Below are 12,785 nucleotides of genomic sequence, written 5' to 3' on the forward strand. Positions count from 1 at the left end.
TGAAAATATTGAAGGAATTACTTTATTTTATTTTTTTATTTATTAAAGATTTTATTTATTTGTTAGAGAGAGAGAGAGAGAGAGCACATGAGCAGGGGGAGGGGCAGAGGAAGAAACAGATTCTGTGCTGAGCAAAGAGTCTGATGTGGGACTCGAACCCCAGACCCTGGCATCATGCGCTGAGCTGAAAGCAGACGCTTAACTGACTGAGCCACCCAGGCATCCCTGAGGGAGTAATTTTTAGTCAAACAGAAGTCAACTGACACCATAATATGATTTTAATGATTCTTTATTTATTAAAAATTAAAATCTGCTATGAAAACAGACAAACAATGTAACATTCCCAGAGGAATTGAATGGCTTCTAGTTAAAACTGAGTTCTATTAGAACCAACTTTAGGTTGTTATAAATAACAAGCAGGCCACAGCTTTCAAGAATGAAGTGGTTGGGGAATGAGGTCAAGGGAATTCCTCTGAGCCACTGGAATATTAATTATCAAAGGGCCTCCCTAGTTTCTCTTCCTAAGAGGGTAAGAGTCTTTATAACACTCTAGGTGCCCCAGGCCCAGGGACAAGAGAAATTATAGGGAGGTCAGGGAAATAGCTCAACAGCTATCCAGTATGGTCAGCTTGAAATGGAAGCTTCACTAGTCTCCCCAAGAAATATTTTTTTCCTTATATAACTTACAGTTTCTCTTAAAATACTCAAGTACCACAGGGTATCACCCTATGGAAACAGCTTACACACAGGTAAAAAAAAATAAATATTGAAAAAGATTACAATATTGGGCTTCTTTCTAAATAGTTCACAGAGAAGCTCAGTAAATAAATATAATGGGATTTGAGGTATCAGAGGTAATAAATACGACAGGGTTCTCCAAGGAGTTGTTCAGCTCTCCTACATCCCGGATGGGATTTTCAGATCTCCAACTTATGTCCTAGAGTTGAGAAGAGTCCTTATCCTGGATGTTTTCAGATCTTCATCCTCATGGTCATGTAGGTTTCTATGTAGTTGATGAAGATGTCAAACTCACTCATGGCTTTGTAGACACCTCTCTCTTGGAGCTGTGTAGAAAGATAAGAAATGTTTAGTGAAAGCCCCATCTGTGTGAGTAAATGGGTTCCCGGCTTGGATGGGTATGACTTTGGGGCCCAGGTGCCACACTTGCTCTCTTGGGTCGGGAGGTGAAGGACAGACCCTAGGATGCTGAGGGCATGCCCGGGGCCTTGGGAAAGGCTACACATGGGTCTAAAGCCTGGCTGGCAAGTAGCAAGAGGAAGAGTCTACAAAATGATGCCTTAACAATTTTAAAAGTCATGCACTCACATGACTCTTATTCAGAATCTGGAGAGAAGACATTAGAGGAACCGTTTCGAAAGCAAGTTGGTAAGAGGAGAAAAGGGACCCCTTTTATAAAGTTTATGTCCTCCCACCAATGGATTGAATAGGCCCTGCCCTGCTCCTCTGGCCTACCGTCAGGGGGCTATGTCCCCCGAGACTGGAACCCTCCCACAAAGAGGACAGAGACCACATGGCTTCTGGGAAGTGGGGTTGAGGAGTTCACGGACAGCTGAAGTGCGAAACCCCATGTGATCTGAGAGTTGACATTGTGAGGCACCTTGGCAGGTGTGAGCGGCAGCTGGAAAGGGAGTATAGGACCGACTCGAGATTAACGAGAATTTCCTACTCAGAGCTTTGGGGAGTTCCGGCTGAACCCCTGGGTGTGTTTGTGTGTGCACGTTCACGTGTTGGCTTCCTGCACGTGTGGCTTTAGTCTAGATTCCCAACAAGCTACTTTCTGTTTCCTTTGTCACTCTCCCCAGCATCTAGCTCACTGCATTCACAGGCTGGCTGACTGGCTCAACCCACAGGCCTGCAAAGGCGGGGAACAGTCATTTAGAAACCCCCGAAGACACTTCACAGAAAACAAATATAATCAAGACAGCAGCTCCCCACTGGCTGAGGAGGTCACACCATCTGTTGGGTTCCCACACCCCCTTCAAGAGAAGGACGGGGCCTGCTTAGCACCTGCCAGCTTGGGGAGCGGGTAGAGGTCACGGTCTCCAAGCCCCTTCTGCCACCGTCCACGTACCTTACTGAAGGCGCTTTTCACCTGCTCCACCGCCTTGCTCTTATTCTCACAGGGCAGAAATCGATGCTGTGGAGGGAAAGAGAAAGTGTTAATGCTCCTGGATCCCAGCTCCTGTGTCCACAGCACTTGGGGGATGAGCCGGTAGCATGAAGAAGCGGCCAGACTCATCTTGGATACCTAAGCCCTGTAGCTCCTTTGGGAGAACGGAGCTCCACCTCCCCCTGGCCCACTAGACAGAGGAGAAACAGTCCTGGGGAATGAAAAGTGCTTCTCCAGGGGGTGCCTAGGTGGCTCAGTGGGTTAAGCTGCTGCTTTCGGCTCAGGTCATGATCTCAGGGTCTTGGGATCGAGTCCCGCATCCAGCTCTCTGCTCAGCAGGGAGCCTGCTTCCTCCTCTCCCTCTGCCTGCCTCTCTGCCTACTTGTGATCTCTCTCTGTCAAATAAATAAATAAAATCTTTAGGAAAAAAAAAAAAGTGCTTCTCCAGGAGCCACCCGGAGACATTTGCAAAGCTTGCATGAAAACCCAGAGGAGCTTGGTGCTTCCTCTCTGGACGCCACAGTGCTGACACGTGCTGAGCCAGCCGTTCTGTCCTTCCCTGCCTCCCTGTCCTGTCCCTCATCTTCAGTTCCAGCCACAGGGACCATTTCTAAGTCCCCGAGGAGTAGAGACACAGTCTCAGCCGTGTACTGAAACCTTTGCCTAGTCCTATCCTACAGATAGAGACCAACTGACTGACTCCCCGACCCTGGGCGACAAAACAGAGGAAACGCGCGGCGAGGGGCTCATTTCAGTTGGAGAACATTTTTATCCTGGGGAATTATTTAGAGACACTCGCTTGGGGGCGAGTAGCTCCCTGGAGCCCTTCCAAAGTGCTTAGGGAAGTCCTGTCAGTCTGTTGGGCCCCACGTCAGAGCTCTGCTTTCAAAAGGTAGAGGATAAGAGGTAAGGGGGTTTCTTCTCCGAGGGACCCTATCTCCTGGCCCATTTTGCTGGGCCCCGGGGTCTAGGTCCAAAAGGGACGAGGGAGCCCAGACGGAAGCTCCGGGCCCCTTTCATAAAGAGAGACGGGAGTAGTTAATAACCCACAAATGACTCACAAATAACAGGAAAGCTGTTCGCAAACATGTAAATGCCAGCAGCCTCCCCCACTCCTTGCTCAGAGAGAAATGAGCACGAGATGGAACTCGAGCGCTTTCCCGAGAGCGCTCCTGCCAGTCTGTCTGTCCCTCTGGGTGTGCGTGAGTTTCAGGAAGGGCGCCCGAGAGCGCCAGGGAAAGACCTGTGCGGACTCACACAGCGCCGCAGCCTCAGCCGCAGGGTCTTCAGCTTTTCCCCCAGCGAGTTCACGTGCTCCTTGACTTCTGGGTCGTGGTTCTCGGCCTGGGGCATCACCTCCTCCAAGTAAAACTGGATCATCTCCGACAGGGCTTGGCAACCCAGGTAACCCTAAGGGCAGGGGCGGGAGGGGGAGGGGCGGTGACTGGGAGGAAGAGCTGCTGCCCTAGCTTGAGAGGACAGCTTTGTCCCCAGGGACCTTTCTTAACCAGCCACCTCCCCCTCCCCCACCCCAGGACAGCCCTTTGGCTATGTGCTGAGTTAAGATCTTTCCACTTCTCCTTTTCAAAGCAAAGGAAGCAGACCCTGGTCCCAGCGGCCACTCTTCTCTGAGTCAGGCTGCACCCTCTCCTCCCACACACCCCCTTGGGCTCTCACCTTAAAGTCCTCCAGCAAGGACCCAGTCAACAATATGCTGCCCAGCTTGTCCTTCATTTGCTGCAAGAAGAACAAAAGGAGAATGAACCTGACGTTTGAGGAAATGTCTTTCTGATGCCCTCTTATTTATAGAGCTTCTGACTTTTAATCAGAACAGCCTGGACCCAAAACAGAAAGGAGAATTGCAAAACAGGACATTCAGTAGTGCTGGAACCCTCAGTTCAATCAGGTCCTTTTCCTCAGGATCAAGTGATTTTTAAAAAATTCTGCAAGGCTTTGAAGCCATGGCAGAAGCTTGACCCGGTCCTGGTTTCCTTTTTGCAGACATGAATCAGGTTCGAAGGGTCCACCCATGCCCACCCAGTCTTCAGGGGTCCTTGCTTTTCTTTCTCCCTGCTGCGGACCTCCAGCTGCAGTTCTGAAAGCTGTCTGGAATGGGAACCATCTCCTAAAGCAGGCTTCCTCCACCCCTGCATGGCGCCTCCCCCAGCCAGCAGGCTTCCAGGTTCCAGAAGCCTGCTCTGCTGAAGCCACTTATGTTTCCCTGCGACAGGGGATGGGAACACATCTTCATCTTCAGTCAGACCCTTTGGGATTTCTACCAGCCTACTGAGCTCTGGTGGAATCTTCATTAAAAGTTGCTAAGCATAGGATTCCTAGTGCAGTGACCTGTAAGGTGGCTTTTTCTGCACCTTTGCTGCGTCCCTGGGCTTAGGTGAACTCACTGAACCTCTGGTTTGACCTGGGACTCTTAAAGAATTTTTGTTTGAGGGAGATGGATGCTAGGGATGGAGGCGAACAAGACGGAGGAGGGTTCTTAGAGCTCTAGCACCATGCCTAGTGGAGGCAATCCCAGCAAGGAAGGACAGGAAGGCATCATACTCACAAAGAAAGTCTTCACCCTGCCGAAGGCTGCTCGGAGCTCTCGGAGCATGTGGGGCAGGCTGGCTGGGAAGTGGGTGCAGTTGTCCTCAGACAGGGCACTCTGGTGGCGGCTGGCTCCTACCCCGGCCAGCAGGACCAGGCAACACAGCAGCGCTGGGCTGGGCATGGTGAAGCTCTGTCTTCCAAGAGCCGGTCTTGTGGTTTGGTGTTGCAAGAGCAAGCCCCTGGTGTGTAGACCTTCACCTACTGGTCCCCCTTTTATATGTGGGTGCGGTGAGGCCTCCCCATTCATAAAAAGCCACAGAGTCACAGATTTCCTGGCAAACGTTTTCTTCTGATTAAAGCCCCTCCCTTCCCCTAGACCTCTCCAACTTTGCATTAGTTGAACTTCTAAAAGTTGTTAATTTTTTGCATTGTAAGCAAAAGGGATTGTTGAACAATGAACTTTTGCATTACAGCTATTTTAGGATGAGCTACCTCTCTTTGTTTTAAAATAACTTTCCAGCTTTTAAACAAAAAACATGTTGGTTTCCTGGGTGAACAGCTGTTCTGTGCACAGGGGCCCACAGTTGTGGGTTCCATTCGCGTGTTCCTAGGTCACAGTGACGTGGACAAATTGGCCATTCCAGAATGCACTGGAGTTGAGAAATAATCGGATCCCCTCCCCAACCTGGGTTCAACACCCAAGGCTTTCCCTTGCTGAATTGTGGAGAGCCTCAGAGCCTTCCTCAAATAAGAACCCGGGGTGGGCTATTTAGCCCAGAGATCCCTCCGGCTCTTTCATCTTATGTTCCAAGATGTCCTCATGCAGAGGTCAGCTTCTTGCAGGACAAGCAAGGACACAAGACGTGCTCCCAGGCTCCTTCTCCAGCCCTGAGATCGCTTCAACTCTCGCAGCTATGTCTTTACCTCCTCAGCTGTCCCAGTACTTGGGGGAAGTTAGCAAGAGTAATCCACACTTTTGATAGCTCGGCACCTGCCCGTCCCTGTGACCCTTATCACCTCCATTTTATAGCGAGTAAACTTTACGTCACCTGCCCACCTGCCCACCTGACTCTTTCTCTGAGAGAGTCAGACTTTTCACCCAGGCCTACCAGACACCACGGTCATGCTCCTTAGTCCATCTTCTCCTCCACGCTGTCCCAAGTGTGTGGAATGGTAAGGTTGGATTGCAGAGTCTTTATGATTTCTTTAAGTTGTGAACTTCTGTGGTTGGACACTTGTGCTTGAAAGATGGGGTATGAAGGAAATAGGAATAACAAGGAAATTAAAGCAGAATTCCATGAAGGCTGGACAGAAGGCTCCTTTCTTTTCTCTTACCTGCCCCTTCCTTCTTTCCGAAGAAGTCTTGGACTTGCACACATGGGTGTGTGTGTGTTTGAATGTGGGTGGGTCCGGGAACCAGATAGTGCTCTACTTCCAATAAGGAGAGGACAGGGGGAGTGAAATCACCTCTTCAGATATCTGGAAAGTCCCTGGGGGTCCCTTGATGTGCCTTGACCTTCTCCTTCTATAGCGGTTTTTCCTACCTCCCCAGTGAAGACAGTAACTAGGAAAAGCAGTGACCTGGTCTCTGTCCTGGCTCTGTCAGTCTTTAAACCCAGGGAAAGTCACTTGACCTCCCTTTGTCTACAGTTTATCTGTCCCAAGAGGGCAACAGTCCTGCCCTCTTGCCTGCCAGGGTCCTTTGGGCTTCACCTGGGAGGGGCTTGAGGAAGTATCAAGTGGACCCAGATATAGGATTATCTCTAGTGTTTCTGTTATTTTGTTGTCCTCCCGCATCAGCACTGGGATACCTTAGATGGCCCTAGGTCCTAAGCCTGCCCCATTGGAGAAGGTCACTGTGCCAGTGCAAATGGGGCAGACATACTGGGGCCTGGATGGTCTGGAGTGAGTCTGGGGGGAGTGGGGGCAAGAAATGACAGGTCACAGCCCCAACCTGTGGGTGTACCTTGTGGGTCAGGATTGGGGGACTGTGGCCTCCCCTTCCAGTACTTTGGGGAGTGTCATGCAAAAACCTAAGGATCACGAAGGAAGAAAAGAATCTTTTAGAAACAAGAGTGGAGCTAAGGCAGAAATATTTGCTCTTGCTGATTTACCCCGGGCTTGGAAGGACTGGATTTTGCTGCCAGGAAGCAGAGAAAAGAGCTGAAGTTTCCATTCCTTCTACCCTTCTCTTTCCCCCTTGTCTCCTGGGTTTCCTGGGCTGTGCTTGCTTTAGCTCATAAAGCTGATCGCCTATCTGAGTTGGGTTTTCTGGGTGCAGACTCCACATGAAAGAGTCAGGCCAGAGGTATCAAACCACAGGCAAGGTTCTGGGTCCTTCTCCCTGACCAGGCAGCACAGACCCCTGTCTTTCTCTGCCATCATGCCCTGTACTTGCCTCCACTACCAAACCCACAATCTGATATTGTTGTCATCTATGGACACAACTTGCCTCCCCCTGTCAGCTGGAGCCCCTGAAGTAGGATGTTATTTTCTTATCCTTCATGTACCTGGTGCCAAGCACAGAGTTTGGTCCGTGGAAGAAGGTGCCAGCTACCCAGCTTTCTCTTTTCATGCTGGGATGGGCATAGCAGAGTACATGATGAGCATGTACCAGGGCTGGAGGACGTAACCTGAAGGAGGCTGGTCTGGGCACAGGCAGGCACTCAGAAGGATAGGGAAGCAACCTAGGAAGGCAGACCAGCATCTTTCACACTTTCTTCTTATAATTTGAGATCTGTGCATAAACGCACAAATACTCGTACACATAGACACGTGTGCAAGATGGCAGGGAGAGAGGAGGTGGGCAAAAGCCATTTCTTTCTTTAATCCATAAGCCATTAGGTAGGGTTAGGTATGGACTCTGACTTCTGTGTTTTGGAACATGTAGGCAATTACCTCAAGCCATTTGTTGAATAACTGATCTTTTCCCCTACTGATTTGAAATCACTGTCCTCTCTCATTTCAAAATTTCAGAATCTAAAGGATCAAAGATAATCATAGCAAATTTTCTGATGGAACTCCTTAAGTAACAAAGGGGGATACCACTATCTTTCCTGTCAACATATAGGATTGACATCAAGCTGATAGAAGAAGACAGGGATGACGATTTTGGGAAAAGTTAGGAGCATCTGCTATTATATTGACAAAACAAGAATAAGAAAAATAGGCATCGTTTTATTTCTCAAGTTCATTTGAAAAGTCATTACGATCCATTGGGAAAAGTCTCAAACTCATAGTCCCGTCTGAGGCATAAATGTCAATAGTCTGCACGTTATAGGAAGTTTGAGTTTGGGTTTTTGTACAAGGGAAGAGCCCTTGTAGGGGAGGAAGTGAGAGAGTGGGTATCCATGGACGATCGAGTGTCAGTCTGGGTGCCGTTTGGTTCTGCGGATTTCAAGAGGACTCAAATGCCACTGATCACTGTGAGCTCCATGAAGGCAAATTGCCCGAGTCCAATTTTCCCTCAAGTTCAGATGCATAGCAGGGTCTAAGAAATTATCATTACATTCAACCTAAATGACTTATTCCAGTAAGGACTCTCTGGGGAATCAGAGGAATGTTGTGGGAGAGGAAATACCTCCTCCTTTCCACCTCTGCTGCAGAATATTCCCAAATTTCTATATTCAGCAGCAAATAAAAAAAAAATCTGATTAATCATACCTTAAAAAAGAAAAGGATTATATTTTTTGCTTTCGCTAAACATGAAGTCAGAGACAGGCAGCCCGAGGCTCATGTCAAGCAGAGCACTCGTGTCATCTAGAACCTGCTTTTTCTTGCCTTCCTGTTTGCTTCTCCGTTGTTGCAAGATGCCAGGGAGAAGGGACTCGGGCAAATTCCAAAGACATGTCAATCCAGGAGATCCTAACAATCTTTCCAGAAAGCTCCCCTCCGTGAGTTTTGCTACTTTAGATGCAGAGGGGTCCAGGCAGATAAACACTGCCAGTTGTGTGTGTGTGTGTGTGTGTGTGTGTGTGTGTGAGAGAGAGAGAGAGAGAGAGAGAGAGTGAGAGAGAGACAGTGTGTGTGTGCTGTGTAAATACATTTTGAGGGTCCCATCTAAGGGCCTAAGAACTCATTAGGAAACTTCCAACTACCCTCATGCTCAGCAAAATGGCAGTCTTCCTGGTGTCATTGCCCAGATCCACAGTTCAGACCCAAGAGGGAGGAACAGTCCTGTGGAGCTCCACTGGAACTGCAAATGGAAGGCTAAGGCATGGGGGCTTGCTACACTCAGGGTTCAGCTACCTTGCCTGGCAACAAGGGCCTCTCAGGAGGGAGCAGGCAGGTCAGTGATACGGGTAGAAAAGGTGGAATGGCGCCCAACTGAGCCAGGGGAATGACAGTCCTGATGGAGAATTCCCTTGGGGTTGGGCTTCTGCTCACTCATTAGCAAGTTGTTATTTTAGGGCTGATAACAGGAGTTTCATTTCTTCTTACTTGGGACATCAAGTATCTACAATGTTTTCCCCAGCTTGAAATTTCTAGTATTCCCTTGAATAACCTTCCTTAGCATCTTGGACAGAAGCTTCCTCAGCCGCTATGCCGCAACAGGCCTGGTCAGCCGCATGGGGTCTGGCAGCACAATCCCAAGTGCGGCTGGGTGGGCACAGGGCTCTAGGGCCCTGTCTGCCTCTGGGCTTCTCTGACTTTGGCGTTGTGGCTGGACTGCTTCAAAATATGGGCCAGGTGGATTAGAAGTTTCAAAGAGCCCAAGGAGGGGCCACCCCTGGGGCAAATCAAGCCAGGGTTATGCAAACTGGATTGGGCGCCCGTCCTAGGATCGTGGCCGGCAGACGCTGCAAACCACAGCGGAAGGGCTGATCTTTGGACAGCCAATGTGGAATTCCCCTTTGTGCAACTGGGGCACCAAATCAAGCAATTTGGATTTTCCTTAGGGGACAGACACTGTGATCTGTGATTTCTCACATGAGAAATTGGGCATCCACACGGGCCAGGACACACCAGGTGTTGGAGCCTTTTCCACCCAGAGGACACAGCTGTTTCTGCTGTCTGCATGACTCTCTAGAACAACTAGTGTGGTTAATATAGTACTAGCGTTGTTATTATCAGTCCTGGTGTGGAATAGCTGTGTAGTCGCACAGGGTCCCACACTTTGAAGGGCTCTTGCTCAGCTGTTCTGGCCTTGAGATGCTTAGTAATTGTTAAACAAGTGGCCCCACATTTTCATTTTGTACTGGGCCTCCAGTTTATGCAGTTGGTTTTGTAGAGGAGGCTGAAGTCATCTCCATTCTCTGGTCTCACCTTCACCTAGTGTTCCCCAATGCAGTAAATGATGTGACCATCTAACCAACATATAAGACAGAAACCTGAAAATAGCTTTCTGGTTCCTCCCTCTCCCTTGCCAACCATGACCCATCTATTACCGGGTGCTCCTGACTTTTCTTTCTTCTTCATTTTTTGAAAGATTATATTTATTTGACAGAGTGAGAGAGAGAGAGAGAGAGAGAGCATACGCTGGGGGAGAAGCAGAGGAAGAGGGAGAGGCAGACTGCTCACTGAGCAGGGAGTCCAGCATGGGCTTGATCCCGGGCTCCATCCCGAGGCTCCGGGATCGTGATTTGAGCTGAAGGCAGACCCTTAACTGGCTGAGCCACCCAGGCATCCCCAGGGTGCTCCTGATTTTTCTTTGCAAACATCTTCCTAATCTACTTACTTTTCTCCAATTCCATCACCATCAGCAACAACTGTCTGATTCAAACTACCATCTCATCTCTCCTGGGCTCTAAAATTAAGGCCTAATTGATTTTCTAATATCTATTTTCCAAACTGTTCTGCACTTTGCAGGCTGCGTGATTATTTGCAAACAACAATCTGATCACGGTTCTCCTGTTTGAACCTGCCTATGGTTTCCCACTTTCTTTCTTGGTAAATAAAGACCCCTATCCTTCATACTGTCCACAACTCCTTGCTCATCTGACCCCTCTTCTGTCTCCACTTTCTACACTCCCCACTTCCCTCTGCCCCTAGCCTCATTGGCTTTCCTCTTTTCATTTTTTTGTTTTCAAATAATCCATGCTTTCTCTCTTACTACAGGGCCTTTGCACATGTAGTTTCCACTTTCTGGATTGTTCTTCCCCTTCTCATCATCCTTCAGTTCTCAGCTCAGATGTTACTTTCTCAAATGAGCTTTTCCTTATTCCCAGTTGGATCTTCCGGGTATATCTTCTCACGACACCTTGCTCCTTTCTTTTATAGTACTTGTGCCCGATTATAATTATACATGTGGCTTTGTGGCCATTTGATTGAGCTCCAGGCTTGCCATTAGACTGTCCTCCACAGGGCAGGGCCCTCTCTGGTTTTGATCATCATTGTTTGCCTAATACTTAGCACGATTCTGGGCACATCCAAGGTCCTGGCTAAATATTTGTTGACCGAGTGACTGAGTATGTGCTTCCTAAACTTTTTGTGGCTATAACTGGCTGCATTTGTCTTCCATCCCATGGAAAGTAGAGAATGAATTCACCTGGGGAAAGAGCACCCCTCACAAACTATATGCCTGTTCCCATTTAATTTTTTTTTTTTTAATCAATCTCAGTGTCAGTCAACACTCTTCAAGGAAGTGCGAACCAAGTCCCTCATGGTTCTTGGAGTATTTAAAATATCCTCTGTCATAGGGTATCAGGAGAAGAGAGAACTTAACTGTTATGTAATCCTTACCTCTCATTTTATAGTTGGACAAACTGAGGCCCAGAGGAGAAACTGATTTTCCCAGGCACAAGAAATAGCTAATGGCAAAGATGTAATCTGAAGTCTATTTTCTTTGCGTTATTCTTCTCAAATCAACACCTAATTCCTTGACTCAGAGGAGTATTAAAGCACTCTGAATTCTTATGACCGGCACCAACAACTAGAGGGCGCTAAGATGCGAGCAGTGTGTGGAATTGCAATGGTGAGGAGTTGAAAGTTGTGGAAGTTTCCATTTATAAAACAATTGTGAATCTATAGTGTACTTGTGAGGTATGTGGCTCTGTGTTTGGGAAGTGGCGATGGGGGTAAGGGTTGGTTAGATATTTTTGTCCTAGGGAAATACTTAAAGCTTTAGAATATCTGCAGACAGAAGGGGGTTTTTACTGTATTTTATCTCAGAGACATGACTGCAGTAGTATTAAAAGGCATAGTTTGGCATGTCCTCTCACCAAGGAACCCTCAAGCACCATCTTTCTGCAGAATCCTGATTCAAGAGAGCAGAGAACTGAGTATTTCCCTTCATCTTTCCTATTCTGATTTTTATCTCCAAAACATTCCCTGACTCTAAATCCTCAACCACACTCCACATATTTCCGTGTATTCTTTAGATGCACATCTGTATTACATGTGTGGAGAGCCAAATGCTTCCTTCATCTCAGTTTTATGCCACTTCTGCTGTGACTGGGTCATTTACATGAAGTCTTAGGTCATAAACTCTTTCCGGAAGGGAGTAAGAGAGTGCTCTAGGTCCCCTAAGTCAGCTGTTCTCAAGCTGTTTGCATTCAGAACCCCTTTACATTCTTCAAAATGGTTGAAGATCCTAAACAGCTTTTACTTAGGTGAATTCCATCCATTAATCTTTATTGTATTAGTAATGAAAACTGAGATATTAAAAAGATCTCTGTATGACTTTTAAAGTAACAACAAAAATCACATGTTAACATCTTTTTGTGAGAAATAACTCCCTTTTCCAAATCAGAACACATTTGGTGAGCAGAGTGTCCTTGTTTGACATTTATGCCAAATCTTTTCAAATATCCAGTTTAATAGAAGAGCTCATATTCTTATATCTGTTTCTACATTGAATCTATTACAATCTGTTGTTTAGTTTGAAGTGTATGAAGAAAATCCAGCCTCCCATAGATGTATAGTTGGAAAGAGGAGGACCGCTCAGGAGTCCTTGGAGCACCCTTTCAGAACCACTGGCTTGAGTGTTTAACAAATATCTCTGAGTGAGGATGAATGGGAAAAGGGTGGTCAAAGATTGGTCTCAGAGGAAGGCGTGGGGAAGATACCAGCAGGAAAGGGGCCTGGATGGAGAAGGGAGAAGCCCACAGCTTCACGGCTTTCTTCCTTATTCAGAGTTTCCAAATAGCCAGCATGGTCCTTCAGCACA

General features: G+C 47.6%; 1 protein-coding gene across 1 annotated transcript; it reads right to left on the reverse strand.

Annotated features, from left to right (window-relative positions):
- Positions 1 to 271: 271 nt before the first annotated feature.
- Positions 272 to 5,043, reverse strand: IL10 (interleukin 10). Its single transcript, XM_004756192.3, has 5 exons — positions 4,695 to 5,043; positions 3,809 to 3,868; positions 3,389 to 3,541; positions 2,093 to 2,158; positions 272 to 1,064 (listed from the first exon to the last, which is right to left on the reverse strand). The coding sequence occupies exons 1-5, from the start codon at positions 4,983 to 4,985 to the stop codon at positions 972 to 974; spliced, it is 663 nt and encodes a 220-aa protein (XP_004756249.2). The 5' UTR covers positions 4,986 to 5,043; the 3' UTR covers positions 272 to 971.
- Positions 5,044 to 12,785: the final 7,742 nt, after the last annotated feature.

The sequence above is a fragment of the Mustela putorius genome, unplaced genomic scaffold (genome assembly GCF_011764305.1).
Source record: "Mustela putorius furo isolate JIRA1106 unplaced genomic scaffold, ASM1176430v1.1 tig00001012_pilon_pilon_pilon, whole genome shotgun sequence".
In the NCBI taxonomy this organism is placed as follows: domain Eukaryota; kingdom Metazoa; phylum Chordata; class Mammalia; order Carnivora; family Mustelidae; genus Mustela; species Mustela putorius.

Coding starts and splice junctions, on each gene's coding strand:
- IL10 (XM_004756192.3), bottom strand. CDS start 4,985: ATGAATGGGGAGGCCTCACCGCACCCACATATAAAAGGGGGACCAGTA. Junction 3,869..4,694: donor GCAGGGTGAAGACTTTCTTT/GTGAGTATGATG, acceptor TTCTTCTTGCAG/CAAATGAAGGACAAGCTGGG. Junction 2,159..3,388: donor GGCTGAGGCTGCGGCGCTGT/GTGAGTCCGCAC, acceptor TTCCCTCCACAG/CATCGATTTCTGCCCTGTGA.